Raw genomic sequence first — 24816 nt, forward strand, 5'->3', positions numbered from 1 at the left:
GTAGATGCGTGTTCCTTCGGGAAGATGGGGCTCCGGAGTCCCTAAGGCAGTCCTACGTTGAGTTCAGTGCTGACTGGCAACTCCTGCCGTCTCTGCCGTTCCTTTGGGTTCATCAGATGCGTGGAGAGGGAGAGCTTGAAATCTCCAGATTTTCTCTTAATCGCTCTCCATGTCGGACTGCCCAGGCTTGCGTAGTTAGGACGCATATCCATGGTCAATTCTGACCGATGGAGGCCTCCCCTCACCTCGCCTATCGTTAAATACTATGAGGAGTGTATTCTTTCACCCTGCCGGGAGACCAGAGGCAGCCAGCGCACTCCTCCATTTGCGCCAGGGGGCTGGATACATTGCCGACTATTCCATTGAGTTCCGGACCTTGGCAGCAGAGAGTGGGTAGAACATGGAGGCTTTGGTTGCCCTGGAGGAGTAAATGGCCATCTCGAGGATGTTCTTGCGATCAGGGACGCGAAAGAGGATTTGGCGGACCTTATGGCTAAGCAAATTAGAATTGATAGTGGTAGATCCGAGAGGAGGAACATGCGTGGCGAGTTCGTCCAGAGAGCCAGCTCTCAAAATCGCCCAATACCTCCTCCAGTTCCAAAATCCGAGACTCAACCATGATCGTCGCAGTCTTCTTCGAAGTCCATGTAACTGGGAAGATCCCGGCTCTTCCCGAGCAGAGCGCGATAGACGTGTGAAACAAAGGAACTGCTTATACTGGGTAAGGCTGGCCACTTTCCAGTCTCGTCTCCCGAGTTGTCTGGAGACTTCCAGGACACTCCAGTGAGGGGAGAACTGTGACTGCCTCCGGTCTCTCTCCCGGTTCGACAAATTCCGGAATGGTGTTGCCTTCACTATTGTTTTGGGGCGAACATCAACATTCCCCCGTCTTGGGTCATTGGCGGTTTGGCGGGGAATTATTTTAGAATTCCCGCTCCACGCAGCTGATGAATCCGAAAGATCTTGGATTGGCCGAGAGGACCCAAGTTCCGTAATTACGTCTCCAGCAGCCCCCCATTGCTACGGCCCTGGACAGGAGACCGCTGGGGCCCGGAGAAATCCCTTAACTTTCATAAGTCAACGTTTGTACGCACGAGGACACATAGAAACATAGAAACATAGAAAATAGGTGCAGGAGTAGGCCATTCGGCCCTTCGAGCCTGCACCGCCATTTATTATGATCATGGCTGATCATCCAACTCAGAACCCCGCCCCAGCCTTCCCTCCATACCCCCTGACACCCGTAGCCACAAGGGCCATATCTAACTCCCTCTTAAATATAGCCAATGAACTGGCCTCAACTGTTTCCTGTGGCAGAGAATTCCACAGATTCACCACTCTCTGTGTGAAGAAGTTTTTCCTAATCTCGGTCCTAAAAGGCTTCCCCTCTATCCTCAAACTGTGACCCCTCGTTCTGGACTTCCCCAACATCGGGAACAATCTTCCTGCATCTAGCCTGTCCAATCCCTTTAGGATCTTATACGTTTCAATCAGATCCCCCCTCAATCTTCTAAATTCCAACGAGTACAAGCCCAGTTCATCCAGTCTTTCTTCATATGAAAGTCCTGCCATCCCAGGAATCAATCTGGTAAACCTTCTTTGTACTCCCTCTATGGCAAAGATGTCTTTCCTCAGATTAGGGGACCAAAACTGCACACAATACTCCAGGTGTGGTCTCACCAAGGCCTTGTACAACTGCAGTAGTACCTCCCTGCTCCTGTACTCGAATCCTCTCGCTATAAATGCCAGCATACCATTCGCCTTTTTCACCGCCTGCTGTACCTGCATGCCCACTTTCAATGACTGGTGTATAATGACACCCAGGTCTCGTTGCACCTCCCCTTTTCCTAATCGGCCACCATTCAGATAATAATCTGTTTCCCTATTTTTGCCACCAAAGTGGATAACTTCACATTTATCCACATTAAATTGCATCTGCCATGAACTTGCCCACTCACCCAACCTATCCAAGTCACCCTGCATCCTCTTAGCATCCTCCTCACTGCTAACACTGCCACCCAGCTTCGTGTCATCCGCAAACTTGGAGATGCTGCATTTGATTCCCTCATCCAAGTCATTAATATATATTGTAAACAACTGGGGTCCCAGCACTGAGCCTTGCGGTACCCCACTAGTCACCGCCTGCCATTCTGAAAAGGTCCCGTTTATTCCCACTCTTTGCTTCCTGTCTGCTAACCAATTCTCCACCCACACCAATACCTTACCCCTTTCACTTTATTCAATCTCCAGATAGTTCCATAATCCTTGGTTACTTTTCCTCGATCTGTGCATTAATTCGTATTGACACCATTCAGGGTTGATACCCCATGCCAGTATAATTGGAGTTTCCGAGGTGCCAGCCGGATTTTCCGAAATACAACTGACGACTCGGCATAACTCACAGCGACTAAGTCCCGAGTCGCCTTCTGACTCCTCCGAACTAGACTCTAGTCAACCGAATTCTCCAGAGTGCCTCAGTAATATCCGGATTTGCTGGAGGTATTTAGCAAGATGAAGCCACAATACTTCTTCCACAGAGACACAATGACTGCGCTATCGACCTTTTACCGGCACCAGGGACGGTTCGACGCCTTATCCGCTCCCGAGAGGCAAGCTTTGGGAAGAGTATATTTGGGAGACTTTCTGGCATCTGGATTTATTCGACCGTCCACTACCCCTGCTGACGCGGGATTCTTCCTCGTATCCAAGAAGGAGGGTAGATTGAAACCAGGTATCGATTACAGGGGTTTGAAAAGTTAATAAGAACTAAGTTAATTATTATCCACTTCCTCTTATACGGCATTTGAACTATTACAGGGAGCGATGGTCTTCAGGAATCCTGACCTCCGGGGAGCCTACAACTTTACCCGGATTCGAAAGGGTGATGAATGGAAGACGCTTTCAACATTCCCAAAGGACATTGCGTGATCGCTCCATCGGTCTTTATAATTTTTACCAACGACGTACTCTGAGAAATGCTCAACAGCTTTGTGTTTGTTATCTCGGACGATATTCTCCCCCCACCCCCCGCCTCAAATCGCTTCAGGAACAGATCTAACATGTATGGCGTGTTTTTCATCTATTGGAGAATTAACTTTTTGTAAAACTTGAAGAGCGAGTTCCACGCCGCCAAAGTTTCTTTCCTTGGATTTGTCGCTCCCATAGAGAAACTACAGCCAGACCCAGAGAAGACCCAAGCGGTATGGAATCAGTCCAACCCTACGTTAGTTAAAAAGCTCCAACCTCTACACTCCATTTTGGCTATAGTCTTCCCCTATTCCCAGAGTAAGTGTCCGAGGTGAGTGCCCCTACGGCCAATGAGTTAAGAGGTGCGGGCATACACGGTTCAAAAGCAAGATCAATATTAATGGCCAACTCTCAGCACCAGCAGCAGCATCAGGCTAATTGTCGAAGGCAACTAGGCCCTTCCTTCTGTCCAGGATAGCGGGTTTGGCTTTCCACTTGAGATACTCCCCTGCGGGTGGAATCTCGGAATTTGGCTCCTAAATGTATTGATCCTTTTAAAGTTCCAGGAGGAATCAATCCAATGTCATACTGCCTACAATTATGACATCCGAATTCTGCGTATTCATCTTGCCTTTAATGGTTCCCGCCTCAAACCTGTACATTCTAGTCCCTTGGCTCCTGTTTCCAAGCCTCCTCCACATCCTCATTTTGTTGACAGTTAACTCGTATACTTAGTTTAGCAGTTGCTTGACCTTTTTTTATGGTACATTGCCTCTTGGCCTAGGAGGGTTATGGCCCGGAGGAGAGTTGCTTCCCATAACATTTTTGGACCTTCAGTTCATTTCAGACTATCATAGCGGATATCCAGACCTCCCCAGCCTAGGCCGTCAGGTGCCAGCCATAGTCGTGGGGCGGCAGTAGGGGGTGCGGGTGTGGGCTCCTGCCAAGAACTCTTCGGGCCAGTGCGAGGCGCCAGAGAGCAAAGGCCTCTGTGCTCTGATGCACCAAAAACGTTCCAGCAACACAAACAATGCTGGTGAATGCAGCAGGCCAGGCAGCATCTCTAGGAAGAGGTACAGTTGATGGTTCCGGCCGAGACCCTTTGTCAGGACTAACTGAAAGAGAAGATAGTAAGAGATTTGAAAGTGGGAGGGGGAGGGGGAGATCCGAAATGATCGGAGAAGACAGGAGGGGGAGAGATGGAGCTAAGAGCTGGACAGTTGATTGACAAAAGGGATACAAGGCTGGAGAAGGGAGAGATCATGGGACGGGAGGCCTAGGGAGAAAGAAAGGGGGAGGGGAGCCCAGAGGATGGACAAGAAGTACAGTGAGAGGGACAGAAGGAGATAAAAACGGGGAAAAATAATTAATAAATAAACAAGGGATGGGGTACGAAGGAGAGGGGGGGCATTAATGGAAGTTAGAGAAATCAATGTTCATGCCATCAGGTTGGAGGCGACCCAGACGGAAGATGTTGTTCCTCCAACCTGAGTGTGGCTTCATCTTGACAGTAGAGGAGGTCATGGATAGACATATCAGAATGGAAATGGGATGTGGATTTTTAAAACGTGTGACCACTGGGAGATCCTGCTTTCTCTGGCGGACAGAGCGTAGAAGTTCAGCAAAACAATCTCCCAGTCTGCGTCGGGTCTCGCCAATATATAGAAGGCCACATCGGGAGCACCAGACGCAGTATATCACCCCAGCCGACTCACAGGTGAAGTGTCGCCTCACCTGGAAGGACTGTCGGGGCCCTGAATGGTGGTAAGGGAGGAAGTGTAAGGGCATGTGTAGCATTTGTTCTGCTTACAAGGATAAGTGCCAGGAGGGAGATCAGTGGGGAGGGATGGGGGGGGGGGAACGAATGGACAAGGGAATCACGTAGGGAGCGATCCCTGCGGAAAGCAGAGGGGGGGTAGGGAAAGATGTGTTTAGTGGTGGGATCCCATCGGAGGTGGCAGAAGTTACAGAGAATTATATATTGGACCTGGAGGCTGGTGGGGTGGTAGGTGAGGACCAGGGGAACCCTATTGTTAGTGGGGTGGCAGGAGGGTGGAGTGAGAGCAGATGTGCGTGAAATGGGGGAGAAGCATTTGAGAGCAGAGTTGATGGTGGAGGAAGGGAAGCCCCTTTCTTTAAAAAAGGACATCTTCCTCGTCCTGGAATGAAAAGCCTCATCCTGAGAGCAGATGCGGTGGAAACGGAGGAATTGCAAGAAGGGGATGGCATTTTTGCAAGAGACAGGGTGAGAAGAGGAATAGTCCAGATAGCTGTGAGAGTCAGTAGGCTTATAGTAGACATCAGTGGATAAGCTGTCTCCAGAGATAGAGACAGAAAGATCTAGAAAGGGGAGGGAGGTGTCAGAAATGGACCAGGTAAACTTGAGGGCAGGGTGAAAGTTGGAGGCAAAGTTAATGAAGACAACGAGCTCAGCATGCGTGCAGGAAGCAGCGCCAATGCAGTTGTCGATGTAGCGAAGGAAAAGTGGGGGACAGATACCAGAACAGGTTTGGAACATAGATTGTTCCACAAAGCCAACAAAAAAGCAGGCATAGCTAGGACCCATACGGGTGCCCATGGCTACACCTTTAGTTTGGAGGAAGTGGGAGGAGCCAAAGGAGAAATTATTAAGAGTAAGGACTAATTCCGCTAGACGGAGCAGAGTAGTGGTAGAGGGGAACTGATTAGGTCTGGAATCCAAAAAGAAGCGGAGAGCTTTGAGACCTTCCTGATGGGGGATGGAAGTATATAGGGACTGGATATCCATGGTGAAAATAAAGCAGTGGGGGCCCGGGAACTTAAAATCATCAAAAAGTTTAAGAGCGTGAGAGGTGTCACGAACATAGGTAGGAAGGGATTGAACAAGGGGGGATAAAACCGTGTCGAGGTATGCCGAAACGAGTTCGGTGGGGCAGAAGCAAGCTGACACAATAGGTCTGCCAGGACAGGCAGGTTTGTGGATCTTGGGTAGGAGGTAGAAGCGGGAAGTGATAGGTGTGGGAACTATAAGGTTGGTAGCAGTGGATGGGAGATCCCCTGAGTGGATAAAGTTGGTGATGGTGTGGGAGACAATGGCCTGGTGTTCCTTAATGGGGTCACGATCGAGGGGTAAATAAGAGGAGGTATCCGCGAGTTGTCGCTGTGCCTCGGCAAGGTAGAGGTCAGTACGCCAGACTACAACAGCACCCCCCTTATCGGCGGGTTTAATAGTAAGGTTAGGATTAGTGCGGAGGGAGTGGAGAGCAGAGCATTCGGAAGGAGTAAGTTTGGAATGGGAACAAGGTGCGGTGAAGTCATGCCGCAAAGAGGCCACACTCAGGTCGGAGGAGCCAGTAAACCACCTTTGCCTGTACTCCAGTCAGTGGAAATGGTTTCGCCGGGCTTAGTAGCTAGGCCACATGTGAAGACCAGGAGTTGGACTTGAGGCGCACGCCATTGAGAGCATTTAATAGGTAAAGGGAGCTTGTCCCCATTACCACTCCAGCTATAACAATCTTCGAATTCTGACGTCAGTCCTTGGGCCTCCTCTACTGCCGTGAAGAGGCCACACTCAGGTTGAAGGAGTAACAGCTTATGTTCTGATCACAAACTAAAGCAAATCTGCCGATGCTAGAAATCCAAGCACAAACAAGGGAACCTCCAACCTAATGGCATGAACATCAATTTTTCAAACATCCGGTAATTGATTGTCCACTACCATTCCAGAATCTCTCCCACGTTATCTCCTTACCTGCCCAGCACCTCCCTCTGGAACTCCTTCCCCTACTCTTTGTTCCATGGTTTTCTACCCTGTCCTACCAGATTCCCCCGATCCAGCCCTTTATCTTTTTCACCAATCAACTTCCCAGCTCTTTATTGCACAACACGCCCCCCCACCTTCCCGGTTTCCCCTATCACCTGCCACCTTCTATTTCATCCTCCCCTCTCCCACCTTCTTTCTTTTTTCTTTTTCAATCTTTTTATTAGTTTCATAATAATAAACATACCATAATATTGATACAAAGTTATTGGGAATACATTGTTATAATTGACATAGTTAATTATAAACCCAGTTAACACTTAAATGTTCAAACTCCCAATCATACAGGATACAGATGAACAATATAAAACAAAGAAAAATATCTAAAAAATGACATGAAAAACAAAAAAAACTATAACCCTCCCAAAAAAACTAACCTAAACAGTATTAATCTACTAAAGACGCCACGCCCCAGCGGCCTCAATGACCACAGACCGGTGGCATTGACCTCCCACATCATGAAGACCCTGGAGAGACTTGTTCTGGAGCTGCTCCGGCCTATGGTCAGGCCACACTTAGATCCCCTCCAGTTCGCCTACCAGCCCCGACTAGCAGTTGAGGATGCCATCATCTTCCTGCTGCACCATGTCTACGCCCACCTGGACAAGCCAGCAAGCACTGTGAGGGTCATATTTTTTGACTTCTCCAGTGCGTTCAACACCATCCGCCCTGCTCTGCTGGGGGAGAAGCTGACAGCGATGCAGGTGGATGCTTCCCTGGTGTCATGGATTCTGGATTACCTGACTGGCAGACCACAGTACGTGTGCTTGCAACACTGTGTGTCCGACAGAGTGATCAGCAGCACTGGGGCTCCACAGGGGACTGTCTTGTCTCCCTTTCTCTTCACCATTTACACCTCGGACTTCAACTACTGCACAGAGTCTTGTCATCTTCAGAAGTTTTCGGATGACTCTGCCATAGTTGGATGCATCAGCAAGGGAGATGAGGCTGAGTACAGGGCTACGGTAGGAAACTTTTTCACATGGTGTGAGCAGAATTATCTGCAGCTTAATGTGAAAAAGACTAAGGAGCTGGTGGTAGACGTGAGGAGAGCTAAGGTACCAGTGACCTCTGTTTCCATCCAGGGGGTCAGTGTGGACATGGTGGAGGATTACAAATTCCTGGGGATACGAAATAACAATAAACTGGACTGGTCAAAGAACACTGAGGCTGTCTACAAGAAGGGTCAGAGCCGTCTCTATTTCCTGAGGAGAATGAGGTCCTTTAACATCTGCCGGATAACGCTGAGGATGTTCTACGAGTCTGTGGTGGCCAGTGCTATCATGTTTGCTGTTGTGTGCTGGGGCAGCAGGCTGAGGGTAGCAGACACCAACAGAATCAACAAACTCATTTGTAAGGCCAGTGATGTTGTGGGGATGGAACTGGACTCTCTGACGGAGGTGTCTGAAAAGAGGATGCTGTCCAAGTTGCATGCCGTCTTGGACAATGTCTCCCATCCACTACACAATGTACTGGGTGGGCACAGGAGTACATTCAGCCAGAGACTCATTCCACCGAGATGCAACACAGAGCGTCATAGGAAGTCATTCCTGCCTGTGGCCATCAAACTTTACAACTCCTCCCTTGGAGGGTCAGACACCCTGAGCCAATAGGCTGGTCCTGGACTTATTTCCTGGCATAATTTACATATTACTATTTAACTATTTATGGTTTTATTACTATTTATTATTTATGGAGCAACTGTAACGAAGACCAATTTCCCCCGGGATCAATAAAGTATGACTATGACTAAACTAAAAAAAAGACATGGGCTGTTATGTAACATCATAAAAAAAAGAAAGTATTAGTGTCGACGACTCCGTTCCTGTTAACAAATATTACAAAGAAATAGAATAAGTTTGGAAAAGGTCAAATTACATCATATGAGAATGTTGAATAAATGGCCTCCAGGTCTTTTTGAATTTAGTAGAGGGATCATAAAAAACACTTCTAATATTTTCCAAATTTAAACACAGCATAGCTTGAGAGAACCAATGAAATGTGGTAGGAGGATTACTCTCTTTCCAATTCAGCAAAATGGATCTTCTAGCCATTAATGTAAGAAATGCAATCATCCGACGAGCTGAAGAAGTTAAATGACTTGATTCTACCATTGGTAACCCAAAAATGGCAGTAATTGGGTGAGGTTGTAAGTCAATATTCAAAACAGTTATACTTTATACTTTATTGTCGCCAAACAATTGGTGCTAGAATGTACAATCATCACAGCGATATTTGATTCTGCGCTTCCCTCTCCCTGGATTACAAATATTAAATATTAAAAATATTTAAAATAGTTAAAATTAGTACATATTAAAAATTTAAATTATAAATCATAAATAGAAAATAGAAAAATGCAAAGTAAGGTAGTGCAAAAAAAACCGTGTCCTTGATTATCCTGGCAGCACTGCTCCGACAGCGTGCGGTGTAAAGTGAGTCCATGGACGGAAGATTGGTTTGTGTGATGTGCTGCGCCATGTTCACGATCTTCTGCAGTTTCTTTCGGTCTTGGACAGGACAACTTCCATATCAGGTTGTGATGCACCCTAGAAGAATGCTTTCTACGGTACATCTATAAAAATTAGTGAGGGTTTTAGGGGACAGGCCAAATTTCTTTAGTTTTCTCAGGAAGTAAAGACGCTGGTGGGCCTTCTTGGCAGTGAATTCTGCTTGGTTGAACCAAGTCAGGTCATTTGTGATATTGACCCCGAGGAACTTAAAGCTTTTGACCTGTTCCACTTGCGCACCACCGATGTAAATTGGGTCGTGCGGTCCGCTACTCCTTCTGAAGTCAACAACCAATTCCTTCGTCTTGCTGATGTTGCGGAATAGGTTATTGTCTTCGCACCATGCCACCAGATTCTTAATTTCCTCTCTGTACTCAAACTCATCATTACCCGAGATACGGCCTACAATTGTGGCGTCATCAGCAAACTTATATATTGAGTTTGATGGAAATTTGGCTACACAATCATGGGTGTACAGTGAGTACAGCAGGGGGCTGAGTACACGGCCTTGTGGGGCACCGGTGCTCAGAGTGATTGTAGAGGAGAGCTTGTCCTCTATTTTTACAGCCTGGGTCCTGTCTGTGAGGAAGTTGAAGATCCAGCTGCAGATCTGAGTGCTAAGGCCCAGGTTCTGGAGCTTAGGAATCAGTTTATTTGGAATGATGGTATTAAAGGCAGAGCTGTAGTCAATGAAAAGGAGCCTTACGTATGTGTCTTTATTCTCCAGGTGTTCTAAGGAGGAATGTAGGGCAGAGAGATGGCATCTGCCGTTGACCTGTTGCTCCGGTAGGCGAATTGCAAAGGTTGACGGTCGGCTGTGGTTGATGTGTGCCATAACCAATCTCTCAAAGCACTTCATAGCAATTGATGTCAGAGCCACAGGTCGATAGTCATTCAGGCATGCCACCTTGCTCTTCTTCAGCACTGGGATTATCGTTGCCTTCTTGAAACACGAGGGGATCTTAGACTGAAGCAAGTAGCAGTTGAAGATGTTAGCAAACACTCCAGCTAGCTCGCTTGCACAGGCTCGGAGAACCCGTCCTGGGACGCCATCTGAGCCCGTCACCTTCCTTGGATTTATCTTCAGGAAGGCCCTTCTAACATCCTCCTCGGTGACGATGAATCTTGATGCCACCAGGTCCGGTTCATCCAGAGGGAGCGGGATGCTCCTCTTCTGTTCGAATCTTGCATAGAATACGTTAAGTTCGTCAGGAAGAGAAGTGCCACAGTTATTGATATTCCCAGCCTTTTCTTTGTACCCAGTAATCTCATTTAGACCCTGCTATAGTCTACTGGCATCCCTTTGGTTAGCCTCTGCTTCCAGCTGGCTCGATATTGCCTCTTGGCGCCCTTAATGGCTTTCCAGAGTTTACGCCTGGATTCTGTGTAGCGACTGGTATCCCCAGACCTAAAAGCTGCAGCTCTAGCCTTTTAAAGGGACTTGACCTCATAATTCATCCAAGGTTTCCGGTTAGGGAATACCCGGATTGTCTTGCAAGACACACAGTCCTTCATGCATTTCCAAATAAAGTCCGTGACAGCTGAGGCATACTCATCGAGGTTGGCTGCCGAGTCCTTGAATACTAACCAGTCCACCGATTCAAAGCAGTCAGGGAGGACCTCATCCGTTTCCTCCGTCCAATGCAACACTACTTTTGACACCATGATCTCCTGCTTCAGTTTCCGTTTGTAAGCTGGAAGGAGGAGTATGGCCTGATGGTCCGATTTTCTGAAGTGAGGTCATGGAACGGAACGGTAGGCATATTTGACTGCTGTGTAGCAGTGGTCAAGTATATGTGGGCCTCTAGTGGGGCAGGAGACATGTTGGTATAACTTTGGCAGCGCCTTTCTGAGGTTGGCCTGGTTAAAGTCCTCGGCTGTAATGAGCAAAGCCTCCGGATACCTGGTCTCAAGTTCACTGATGTTGGCATACAGTATGTTCAGAGCACACTCCAGGTCCGCCTGGGGGGGAATATAGACCGCTGTCAGTATGACCGAGGTGAATTCCCGTGGCAGATAGTAGGGACGACACTTCACCAACAGGTGTTCCAGGTCCGGGCTGCAGGAGCTTGTCAGTGCCACTGTGTCTGAGCACCACACAGTGTTGATCAGTAGGCAGACACCACCTCCCCTCGTCTTGCCCGAAGACGCCATGCGGTCCATCCAATGGGTCGAAAATCCCTCCGGTTGGATGGCACAGTCGGGGGTGGCAGGGGAGAGCCGGGTCTCGGTGAAACAGAACACACAGCAGTTCTGCATCTCCCTGCAGTAGGTGAGTCTCCCTTTAAGATCATCCACCTTGTTCTCTATGGCTTGCACATTAGCTAGTAGGATAATATCAGTTGAGATAATATCAAAAATATCTTTCCAATATTTTTTCAACAAAGGACATGACCAAAACATATGAGTTAAAGAAGCTATCTCGGAGTGACATCTATGACATATAGGATTTATATAAGAGTAATAACGAGATAATTTATCTTTAGACATATGAGCCTTGTGCATTACTTTAAACTGTATCAACACATGTTTAGCACATATAGTCATAGTCATAGTCATACTTTATTGATCCCGGGGGGAAATTGGTTTTCGTTACAGTTGCACCATAAATAATAAATCGTCATATAGAGGATGAATTAACTAACTGAAGAATTTTTTCCCATTTTTCAATGATCTTAAGTTCTCTTTCCCAATTAGTCTTAATTTTATTAGATACATCAAGACATATATTCATAATTGTATTATAAATAATTGCTATAACACCTTTCTGAAAAGGATTTAAGTCTTTTCAGATTTAATCTTGAATGTAATTCTTTACAAGAGTTTTCATTGGGTTCTATTTTAGGGACTTCACTTCCCTTAACTCTTTCTAAATTGTATAAACAAACGGATAACCCAATAGTTAAACATACTTTACGTATATGGTTTCAATTTCAAAAATGTTTTGGGTTGAACCAATTTATTTTAGCAAGTCTTATTACATCTAATTTCTTTTTTCAATCCCCCACTATGGATCAAGCATATTTGGATTGGAAAATCAAAGGTATAGTACGACTTTGTGATTTATTTTTGGATAATTGTTTTATGTCCTTTGAACAATTATCTAATAAATATAATCTGTCTAGATCTCACTTTTTTAGATATTTACAGGTTAGTAATTCTTAAAATACTGTTTCTCCTAACTTTCCGAATTTATATTCAATGGATATTTTGGAAAAAATTTTAGATTTAAACCCACCTTCTTATTCTGACTTCTCCCCTTGCTTGCCAGTCCTGATGAAGGGCCTCGATCCGAAACGTCGACAGTTTACTCTTTTTCATAGATCCTGCCTGGCCTGCTGTGTTCCTCCAGCATCTCATGTGTGCCCGTTGCTTTGGATTTCCGGCCTCTGCAGATTTTCTTGTGTTTGTAAACCAGTGACTTAACAAGTTACAGTTAAAACAAGTCAGTGATGTTCAGGAGCACCGTGGTCTGATGCTCTCTGGTGCCCCGCACTGGTCTGAAGAGTTCATGACAGTTTCTTTCCCCTCCATGTGTTCGTTCTGGAGCTCATTTTTTGCTCTTTTACCTGAAGTGCTCTATTTCTTGACATGTTTCCAGCATTCCTGTATTTCTTTTGCCATCATAGGACCATGAAACCCCTGTTCTCTCGCTTATCTTAACTACACCTAATAATCACACTTTCAGCCTCTCTCCTTTCTCTTAGTCATAGTCATAGTCATAGTCATACTTTATTGATCCCGGGGGAAATTGGTTTTCGTTACAGTTGCACCATAAATAATAAATAGTAATAAAACCATAAACAGTTAAATAGTAATATGTAAATTATGCCAGTAAATTATGAAATAAGCCCAGGACCAGCCTATTGGCTCAGGGTGTCTGACCCCCTTGACTCTGTCTTGGCCCTGGCTGCACTCTCCAAGGAGAACAAAGCTCTATTATTTGTCTAAACACAAGAGTTTCTGCAGATGTTGGAAATCCAGAGCAGCACACACAAAATGCTGGAGGAATTCAGCAGGGTGGGCAGCATCTATGAAGAGGAATAAACAGTTAATATTTTGGGTCTCCATACATGCTGCCTGGCCCGCTGTGTTCCCCCAGCATTTTGTGTGTGTCTGTGTGTGTTACTCTTTCTTGTCCACTGGTACTCATCCATTCTCTCACTGACTGAATTCACCTGAGATAAGGGAATGAGCACATCCCGAAACAGGCTATCCATGAAATACTGACCCTTATGGAGGGGCCACAGAGACAGTGACTGCTGCTGAAGATCCAGATCACAGAGCTGCAACACCCCTACGTGACAACAGTTGCTGCACCTGCTTTTGTCTGATACACTCGGTGGGCAATGCACAGATGTATTTTTTAAAAATACAAGGATTTTAGTGCAGAAGAGATTACCAGGATGCTGCTGAACTAGAGGGCATGCCTTATGAAAAAAGGCTGAGCAAGCTAGGGCTTTGCTCTGTAGAGCAAAGGAGGATGGGAGGTGACTTGATAGGGTGTACAACGTCGTGGGCCCCAATGATCTCGACTCCACAACCCTCAGGGGTAGAGAATCCCAGAGATCCAGCACACTCTGCAAAATGAAATCCTTAACTACTTCAGTTCCCCTCATCTTGAAACCAAACCATGCTTTCTCCAAGATGCTCCCACAAGAAGAAACATCTCAACATCTATCCAGTCATGCTACCAAAGTACTCCAGCTGTGGCCTCACCGACACCTTGTACTATTTTAACAATATTTTCCCATTTCTAAACTCCAATCTTCGTGCAATAACAGCCAAGTTGCTGCATCTCTGCTAACTTGTTGTGTTTTGTGTCACAACTCCTGGATCCCCCAGTATCTCACTCATCTATGTATCTTCTCCATTTAGATACTGTAATCTGTTTGCAATTAAGCCGGTGGGTGGCAGGCTAGGCAATTTGTGTATAGCCCTTAACCACAAATGGAAACTCTACAGTTTAGAAAATCTAGCACAAAAAAAAACAGTTAAAGTAAAATCACTCTCATGCTCAAAGAAATCTGCACAGTGTACGAACCTTTATTAAACATGCATTTCCCATGAATGTGGACTTTAGGAAGGCGTAGGTCAACCACATTCCACTGCAAATCAATGGCTCTGCCTTGGAGAAAGTGGAGGACACAGAATTCCTTGGTGTGCACATAATGGACAATCTAACCTGGACCCATAACACCTCCTCACTTGTCAAGAAAGCATAGCAGTGCCTATACTTTCTGAGGAAAGTGCAAGGCTCCCCGCCCCCATTCTAACGACTTTCTGCAGGAGCATCATCAAGAGTGTCCTGTCTGTCTGCATCACTGTGTGGTACGGAAGCTGCATGACCCTACAGATAACAGTAAAAACTGCCGAGGGGATCACTGGGGTCTCCCTCCCCTTTATTTCTGACATATACCGGAAGTGTTGTAGAAGAAAGGCCTGAAGCATAGTTGAGGATCTCTACCACCCCTCCTACAATCTCTTTGACCCACTACCATCAGGAAAGAGGTACAGGAGTGTCAGGACTAGGACTGCCAGTCCAGGTAACAGCTTCTTCCCTCAGGCTGTGAGACTATTGAATGCCCTGTCACCACCAAGGTCTCATAACTAAGACAGCGAGCAGTTTACTGTCTATGGTACTGTTACTATTTATCTGCGCTGTGCACAAATGCAATTTGAATTATGTTTTCAGAACATTTGTGGTAATATTTTGTTTTATGAGCTGTGTGTGATATATGTTTTGCGAGTGCACCTTGGTCCGGAGAAGCATTGTTTTGTTTGATTGTATACGTGTACAGTCAGATGACAATAAATTTGAATTTGAACTTGATTGTCTACAGCTTTGAGCTTGACATAGAACATAAAACACTACAGCAGAGGAACAGGCCCATTGGCCCACAATGAACAGAATCCCAAGTTAAACCGAATCTCTCCTTGCTTGCACATAATCCAACACTCTCCCTGCACTTTCATATAGCCATCTAAAAACCTCTTAAGTGGCACAGTTGGATTTACTTCCACCAACACCCCTTGCAGCCCTGTCCAGGTGCCTTCCACTCTCTGTAGAAATCTTGCCTTGTACACCTTTGTGCTTGGTAAATTGTGTCTAACCAATCTTAGAGAGTTTTTTGAGAAAGTTGCCATAAAAGTTGATAAAGGCAAGGCGGTGGATGTTATCTACATGGACTTTAGCAAGGCCATTGACAAGGTCCCGCATGGGAGGTTGGTCAAGAAGGTTCAGTTACTTGGAATTCAAGATGAGGTAGTAAATTGGATTAGACATTGGCTTTGTAGTAGAAGCCAGCAAGTGGTAGTAGATGCTTGTCTCTCTGACTGGAGGCCTGTGACTAATGGTGTGCTACAGGGTTCGGTGCTGGGTCTGTTGTTGTTTGTCTTCTGTATCAACAATCTGGATGATATTCTGGTAAACTAAATCAGCAAATTTGCAGACGACACAAAAGTTGGGGGTGTAGTGGACAGCAAGGATCCTATTGAAGATGGCGGAAGTTGCAGAGAATGATGTGCTGGGTGTGGAGGCTCATGGGCTAGCAGGCAAGGACAGGAGGAACTCTATCACCGTTAAGGTCGTGGGAAGATAGGGTGAGCGTGGATGTCCGGGAAATGGAGGAGATGCAGGTGAGGGCAGCCTCAGTGGTGGAGGAAGGTGAAACCATTGAAGAAGGAGGACATTTCTGATGTTCTGGAAAGGAAAGCCTCACTCCAGGAACAGATGCAGCAGAGGCAAAGGAACTGAGAAAATGCAATGGCATTCTTACAGGTGACAGGGTGGGAAGAGGTATATTCAAGATAGCTGTGAGAGTCAGTAGGTTTATAAAAGATGCTGTTAGAGATCTGGAGGTCTGCCCTCACCCCATCTTCCCACCACCTTAACAAGAAGGTGCTTAGGAATCTGAAAGGACAGAAGTTAGATAAACTACACTCCAGGGTTCTGAAAGAAGTAATTGAAGAGAATTACAGAGGCATTACACTCGATTCTGGAATAATTCTGGAGGACTAAGAAATCATAAATGTCACACCATTCCTGAAAAAGGAGGGAGGCAAAGGACAGGAAATTATTGATCAGTTAGCCTGACATCAGTGGTTGGTGAGACGTTAGAGTCCATTATTAAAGATTAATTTTTGGGGTACTTGTCACATATGAAAGCTCCAAGTTCAAAGTACAGTTATTATCAAAGTATGTATACGATATACAAGCTTGAGATTTGTCTTCTTGCAGGCAGCCAAAAAACAAAGTAACACAATAGAACCCATTAAAAATACCCACACTACCAGCCATGCAAATAATAACAAAGTAAACACATGGAACATTAACCGCAGAGTCCCCGAAAGTGAGTTCACAGCCACAAAGCCAGTTCAGCGCTGAGGCAAGTGAAACCGCCCCAGGTCCCAGTTGCTGCAGGCCATAGCCATGGAGTCAGCACAGTGCTCAGGTGAGTGCCAATGGCTGGAAGCCACATGTGCAGAGCCAGTTCAGTGCTTAAATGCCTTAATCAAATCACACAAATAGCAAAAAGAATTGAAGTAAAGCACACGGAACATGAACTGTCCCAAAAGCGAGTCCATGGCTGCAGAGCCTGTTCCACACTGAGATGAGCGAAGCCTGCCCAGGAGCCAGATGAACATTATCTACCAGCACAAGAAGGGCTAACTTTGCCTGGCCTAGAAAAACATAAGTCTCCACTCGGGCTCATATTAAACAAATTTGAATAACTTAATCGAACACCAAATTATATAACTGTGAAAGGCTCTTGCCTACTTCCAGCAAATCCCTCAGTCACGACTATAGGGAGCAACCTTAAATCGTTTCCAGGAAGATTCCAGTGGGAATGCAATGGCAGGGCTGAAACCTTAATTGTAAAGTCCTCTATACTCAATTTCAGGCTATAAACTAAAGTGTCTTACTTGTTAACTAAAGTGGCTAAACTTGTTATTTGATCACTTCATCTAGACTCTTTGTATCAACCTTCTTTGTTACCTCCTCAGAGAACACAGCCAAATTAGACATGGACTTCCACAAACAAAACCATTCTGATTGCCTTGATTAAGATGTGCATTCTAAATTAAGGTTTATTCTGTGCCTCAAAAATGGATTTGAATAATTTGTTCAAATTGAGGTCAAAGGAACTGGCCTTTAATTACTCTGTTTATCCCTTCCTCCTTTTTCAAACAATGGTTCATTCACATCTTGCCATTTCTCTGGCACCATTGCTGTAGTAAGGGAAGAATGTAAAGTTTTAGCTGGAGCTTCATAATTTCCTACCTGGGCCACAGATGTTGCTCAGATTTCCTCCAGCAGACAGTTTGCTGGGCCAAACTGTTGTCGCAGAAGCTGACACCAGGAAATCTGTCATTTTTGTGAAATTCCAGTTTGGTAGAGCCTTACTAGTTGGCAATTCTTGACCAGGCAGAATGGAAGGAAGACCTCGGAGACCAAATACACAGAAATTAAATGTACATTAGGATTGCTCAGATATGTGGCAATCATATACACCATTGACCCAGAGGCCTGGGGGACAACTTCTTCCACACAGAAGTAGTGTGTATATGGAACGATCTGCCAGAAAAAGCTGGAGAGGTGGGTACATTTACAATGTTTAAAAGACATTTGGGCAGGTACAAGGATAGAAGAGGTCCAGAGGGATATGGGGATATGGGCCAAGCACAAGCAAATGGAAATAGCTCAGGTATTGATTGGCATGAGCATTGGAATGGATGTACAATAGGATAGTCAATATAACATAGAAATACAGTTGTGTCAGCATGAATTAAGCAGTCTGATGGCCTGTGGAAGAAGCTGTCCTGGAGCCTGTTGATCCTGGCTTTTATGCTGTGGTACCATTTCCCAGATGGTAGCAGCTGGAACAGTTTGTGGTTGGGGTGACTCGGGTCTCCAATGATCCTTTGGGCCCTTTTAACATACCTGTCCTTGTAAATTTCCCGAATAGTGGGAAGTTCACATCTCCAGATGCGCTGGGCTGTCCGCACCACTCTCTGCAGAGTCCTGCGATTGAGGGAAGTACAGTTCCCATACCAGGCAGTGATGCAGCCAGTCAGGATGCTCTCAATTGTGCCCCTAATGGAAGTTCTTAGAATTTGAGGGGCCATACCAAACTTCTTCAACCATCTGAGGTGAAAGAGGCGCTGTATGTACAGACCACATGAGATTCTCGGTAATATTTATGCCGAGGAACTTAAAGCTGTTCACCCTCTCAACCCCAGATCCATTGATGTCTATAGGGGTTAGCTTGGTCTCCATTTCTCCTGTAATCCACAACCTGCTCCCTTGTTTTTGCGACATTGAGGGAGAAATTGTTTTCCTGACACCACTGCATCAGGGTGATAACTTCCTCTCTGTAGGCTGCCTCATTATTAGTTGAGATTAGGCCAATCAGTGTAGTGTCATCAGCAAATTTTAATTAGCAGATTGGAGCTGTGGGTGGTGACACAGTCATGGGTATACAGAGAGTAAAGGAGGGGGCTTAGTACACGGCCCTCAGGGGCACCTGTGTTGAGGATCAGAGGGGTGGAGGTGAGGGAGCCCACTCTTGCCACCTGCCGGCGATCTGACAGGAAGTCCAGGATCCAGCTGCACAAGGCAGGGTGAAGGTTGAGGTGTTTGAGCTTCTTGTCTAGCCTGAAGGGAATTATGGTGTTGGATGCTGAACCGTAGTCCAAGAACAGCATTCTCACATAAGCATTTCTCTTCTCCAGATGTTTAAGGATGATGTGTAGAGCTGTGGCTAATGCGTCATCTGTCGATCGGTTGTGTCAGTAGGTAAAAGATAGGGGTCCAGTGTGGGTGGTAGCGTGCTGCAGATGTAGTCCTTGACCAGCCTTTCAAAGCATTTGCTTATTATTTAGGAGCTACAGGACGCCGGTCAATCAGATGTTACCTTGGTCTTTTTAGGTACAGGAGTAATGGTGGATGTTTTGAAGCAGGAGGGAACTCTACATTGGGAGAGGGAGAGATTAAAAATGTCTGTAAACACACCTGCCGGCTGCGCTGCGCATATCCTAAGTACTCACCCCGGGATTCCGTCTGGAGGAAACCCTGAGCTCGTCATCTTCACTTCATGTGTGGAATTGATCCATGGCTACACTGTGAAGATCATCATCTCCAGGCAGTAGTGACAATGGCACTAGCATTTTTCTGTTATTGCCTCATGAGATACAATGAAAAGCTCTTGCTTTGCACGCTTCCAGGATGATCATCCCAAATGTAGGAACTCTGAGGTGGTGAAAATGAAAAGAGAATTTAGTGTTACAAAGAAAATGCAGATCAGAGAGACAAATAGATTGCAAGGGCCACAACGAGGTGGAATGAAAGATCAAGAGTTCATCTTAGTGTATTTCAGAGGTCTGTTCAAGAGATTGATAACGCTGGGATAGAAGCTGTCCCTGAACCTTGCGGTACATACTCTGAAGCTTTTTACCTATAGTCCTCACTGAGAAATAGGACTCTGATCCATTTATGTTAACCTGCTTGCTTCAATCTGAGTTTATCTTGGATTACACCAGACAGAAATTGTAACCCTTTTCATTGTCAACAAGTGAGAAAGGGGAAACCTAGTTCTTCAGTCATGGTCAATAACTCACCTTTGTCCCTGCTAGTCCTCTCCTTTTTAAAATCTGTAGAAGCTCTGACAATCTGCTGTTATGTTTCTCACTAGTTTATCTGCATACTCTGTTTTCTTTATCAATTTGTTCATCCTCTTCTGCTGAATTGCTTTTTAATAAAACTTTTTCTTACTTTCTCCTGAAATGCATGATTGGAACTCTTTTGATATTTTTGTGTCTTAAGAATACTTACTGGAATTGCTAGCCGTTGTCTGTCCAATATCACCCATTAATACACTTTCCCAATTGACCACTTCTTCTTCATCATATGCCTCATGCGTTACACGCTTGGGCGATCATGGCTCTCCACATCGAACAATCCCTCGCAGCATCAATGATACCTCGCACACTTAGATCTGTTAGTTCTTTCACAGTGTCCATATATTTTCTTCTTTGCCTTCCTCTTCCACGTTTCCCAGGCATATGGCCTTGTAATGTAAGGCATTTTATTTCTTCTTTTCTGATGACATAGCCCAGGAATTTAAGTTTCCTCTCATTTAATGTTCTCATTAAAGCTCTTTTTATATGGGCACGTTGGAGTACTGTCTCATTAGTTACCCATCTCTATATGATATTTTCAGCATCCTTCTAAGAAACCACATTTCTGTTGCTTCTAAGTTTCTTTGGAGTTCTGGTGTTTTAGTCCATGTTTCGGAAACATACAGCAAGATTGACCAGATGTAACATTTTAGTAGCCGAAGACTTGTTGTTATATAAATGTGTCTGTTGGTAAAAATGGGTTTCATTTTTTGGAAGTTGGTTTTGGCAATGGCAATTCTTCTTTTTATTTCTACTTTGCTTCTAGCATCTTGTGATATAAAGCTACCGAGGTAATTAAAGATGGTCTTTTGTTCAATCTCTTGGTTACCGATGTACAATTGGCAGTTGGGAGTATCCTGCTGTTTTGATATTACCATACATATGTGTTTTTTTTTACAGTTGATGATTAGACCAAAATCTGCACTTGTTTGTACTACTTTGTCTGGGAGGATTTGTAGGTCTTCTGCAGCACTTGCTATTAGGGTAGTATCGTCTGCATATCTTATATTGCTGATGTTAACACCTCCAATTTTTATCCCATCTAGGTCTTCTATTTCTCTGAGAATCATTTCACTATAGATATTAAATAATTCTGTTAAGGCAACGCATCCCTGTCTAACTCCTCTTTGAAGTTTAGTCCAACTGCTTATATTATCATCAATTTTTACCACCGCCGTTTGGTTCCAATATAAATTTTGAAGCAGTTGTTGGTCCCTTCCATCAATGTTTAGTTTAGTGAGAATTTGAAATAATTCTTCATATTGCACTTTGTCGAATGCTTTAGTGAAATCAATAAAACATAAAAAGACATCATTTTGATATCCAATTGCCCTTTCTGAAAACATTCGTAGTATGAAAATTGTGTTCCTCGTTCCTCTATCCTCAATAAACGCATATTGCAGTTTAGAAGTTTCTGGCCCTAACTTGTTTTTCATTCGACACAGAACAATTCTTAACAAAATCTTTATTATGTGACTCATAAGACTGATTGTTCTATAATTTTTGCAGTCAATAGTTCCAGGAATTTTTGGCACTTATAAATACTGATTTCAAGAGATCATCAGGCAATACACCAGACTCATATATGCCATTAAACAGTTCAAAAAGAATATCTATGCCCAGATCTTCTAGGGCTTATATCATTTCCACTGAAATTTCATCAGGTGCAGTGGCTTTACCATGTTTCATGCTTTCCGTTGCTTTAGTTATTTCTTCTTTGGTAATAAGTGGGCCAGAATTAGGGTGTTTAATATCTGAGGGTTCCCCTCTATTATCTCAAAAAGCTGCTCTATATACTGAATCCACCTCTCACATACTTTATCTGGATCTGTTAGTATGGATCCGTCTGCTGATCTTATGCATCCTGTAGAGGAGGGTTTCTTAATTCCAGTAATTTCCTTGTGCATTTCTTTGCTGTTGTTAATATGGCCTTCTATTTCATTGCATTTTTGATTCAGCCATTCTTCCTTTGCAATATTGCACAATTGTCTGGTCTGTCTGTCTAGCTCTCTGTATTGCACTTCATTATTCTTCACCAACCTTCTTTGTTCCATCAGATCTAGAATGGTGCTGCTGTCACCTAAAGTCACAATTGACCACAGCCAGCCTTAACTTCTTCCCTTTAGAGATTCCTTTGTTTAGATTTAAAACCCTGCATTCAGACTGAACCACATCACCTTGAACTTAATGTAAAATTCCATAATATTATGATCGCTCTTTCCTTGGGGTAGCTCTATAGCAAGATTATTAACTGGCCCTTTCTCATTCCACAAACTGAAATAGCCTATGCCCACCTCAATTCAAAACCATATTGATTTAGAAATGCAGCCTATTGACATTCCAGGAACTCATTTTCTTACAGTACCAAAGTAGATTAAAGACTCCCATGGATACTGTATTATCCTTGTTACATGTACCCTATTCCATTATTGGTGGTGGGGTGGGGATACGTTTCTACCAAAGGAGGTGTAAGGCTGTCTTCTCCTCTGCTGTCCTCAAGTCACCCTTGGGCAAGGTGTAGCATATGAAGCCATGGCAGCAGCTGGTGTATATCACAAGTCCTGGTTATAAGATCATAAGATCATGAGACATAGAAGTAGAATTAGGCCATTCAGCCCATCGAGTCTGCTCCACCATTCCATCATGGCTGATCCCGGATCCCACTCAAACTCATACACCTGCTTTCTCACCATAACCTTTGATGCCCTGACCATAGAAACATAGAAAACCTTCAGCCCACAAAGCTGTGCCGAACATGTCCTTACCTTAGAACTACCTAGGCTTACCCATAGCTCAAACACGAGGAAGAATTCGGCAGATGCTGGAAATTCAAGCAACACACATCAAAGTTGCTGGTGAACGCAGCAGGCCAGGCAGCATCTCTAGGAAGAGGTACAGTCGACGTTTCGGGATGAGACTCTTCATCAGGACGAAGGGTCTCGGCCTGAAACGTCGACTGTACCTCTTCCTAGAGATGCTGCCTGGCCTGCTGCATTCACCAGCAACTTTGATGTGTGTTACCCATAGCTCTCTATTTTTCTAAGCTCCATGTACCTATCTGGGAGTCTCTTAAAAGACCCTATTGTTTCCACCTCCACCACTGCCGCTGGCAGCCCATTCCACACACTCACGAGTCACTGTGTAAAAAACTTAACCCTGACATCTCCTCCGTACCTACTTCCAAACACCTTAAAACTATGCCCTCTCATGCTAGCCATTTCAGCCCTGGGAAAAAGCCTCTGACTATACACACAATCACTGCCTCTCATTATCCTGTACACCTCTATCAGGTCACCTCTCATCCTCCGTTGCTCCAAGGAGAAAAGGCCGAGTTCACTTAACCTATTCTCATAAGGCATGCTCCCCAATCCAGGCAACATCCTTGTAAGTCTCCTCTGGAAGCTTTCTATGATTTCCACATCCTTCCTGTAGTGAGGCAACTAGAACTGAGCACAGTACTTAGTCCAAGTGGGGTCTGACCAGGGTCCTATATAGCTGCAACATTACCTCTCGGCTCTTAAACTCAATCCCACAGTTGATGAAAGCCAATGCACTGTATGCCTTCTTAACCACAGAGTCAACCTGCGCAGTAGCTTTGAGTGTCCTATGGCCTCAGACCCCAAGATCCCTCTGATCCTCCGCCCTGCCAAGAGTCTTACCATTAATACTATATTCTGCCATCATATTTGACCTACCAAAATGAACCACCTCACACTTATCTGGGTTGAACTCCACCTGCCACTTCTCATCAATTTTGCATCCTATCAATGTCCCACTGAAACCTCTGACAGCCCTCCGTCGTCATCGTCGTGGCTATTCCTCGAGGTCGAGGATGATGGTCTTCTTTCTGTTGATCTACTTGTGGGCTCTCAAGTGGCTTATGAGACCAATCTTGGTTTTGAAAGTTCTTCCGCATTCAGGACAGGCAGTTCCAGATGGCAGATCGGTCTTTGATTGTTGCTGCCTCTCTTTCCATTTTCTTCTCTTTTCTTCTAATTCTGCACATCTGTTGGCTTCAAAAGTTGCTGTTCCTTCTCAGATGATGGCTTGCCAGAGTTTTCTGTCCTTGGCATTGGCTTCCCAATTGTTGATGTCGATGTTACATTTCTTCATGTTGGCTTTTAGACGTACTTGAATCTTATGACCCGTCTACAACCACTTGGGCTTGCCCACTGTACACAACACTTTGTCTTCTGTGGACAAGCCAGTTCTGGATCCACAAAGCAATGTGCCCTTGGATCCCATGCCTCCTTACTTTCTCAATAAGCCTTGCATGGGGTACCTTATCAAACGCCTTGCTGAAATCCATATACACTACATTTACAGCTCTACCTTCATCAATGTGTTCAGTCACATCCTCAAAAAATTCAATCAGGCTCATAAGGCATGACCTGCCTTTGACAAAGCCATGCTGACTATTCCTAATCATATTATGCCTCTCCAAATGTTCATAAATCCTGCCTTTCAGGATCTTCTCCATCAACTTACCAACCACTGAAGTAAGGCTCACTGGTGATAATTTCCTGGGCTTTCTCTACTCCCTTTCTTGAATAAGAGAACAACATCCACAATCCTCCAATCCTCCGGAACCTCTCCTGTCCTCATTGATGATGCAAAGATCATTGCCAGAGGCTCAGCAATCTCCTCCCTCACTTCCCACAGTAGCCTGGGGTACATCCCATCCGATCCTGGTGACTTATCCAACTTGATGCTTTCCAAAAGCTCCAGCACATCCTCTTCTTTAATATCCACATGCTCAAGCTTTTCAGTCCACTGCAATTCATCCCTACAATCACCAAGATCCTTTTCTGTAGTGAATAATGAAGCAAAGTATTCATTAAGTACCTCTGCTATCTCCTCCGG

General features: G+C 44.9%; 1 protein-coding gene across 1 annotated transcript in view; it reads right to left on the bottom strand.

The window, feature by feature from the left end:
* The window catches only part of LOC134350814 (zinc finger protein OZF-like), a 75770-nt gene extending 57903 nt beyond the window's left edge, over positions 1 to 17867 (bottom strand). Inside the window, exon 1 of the mRNA XM_063056531.1 lies at positions 17558 to 17867. Coding sequence (XP_062912601.1) covers positions 17558 to 17648 — 91 coding nt within the window. The 5' untranslated portion in view covers positions 17649 to 17867. The remainder of the gene's footprint in view (positions 1 to 17557) is intronic.
* Between the last annotated feature and the right edge of the window lie 6949 nt (positions 17868 to 24816).

The sequence above is a fragment of the Mobula hypostoma genome, chromosome 8 (genome assembly GCF_963921235.1).
Source record: "Mobula hypostoma chromosome 8, sMobHyp1.1, whole genome shotgun sequence".
Classification (NCBI taxonomy): Eukaryota; Metazoa; Chordata; class Chondrichthyes; order Myliobatiformes; family Myliobatidae; genus Mobula; species Mobula hypostoma.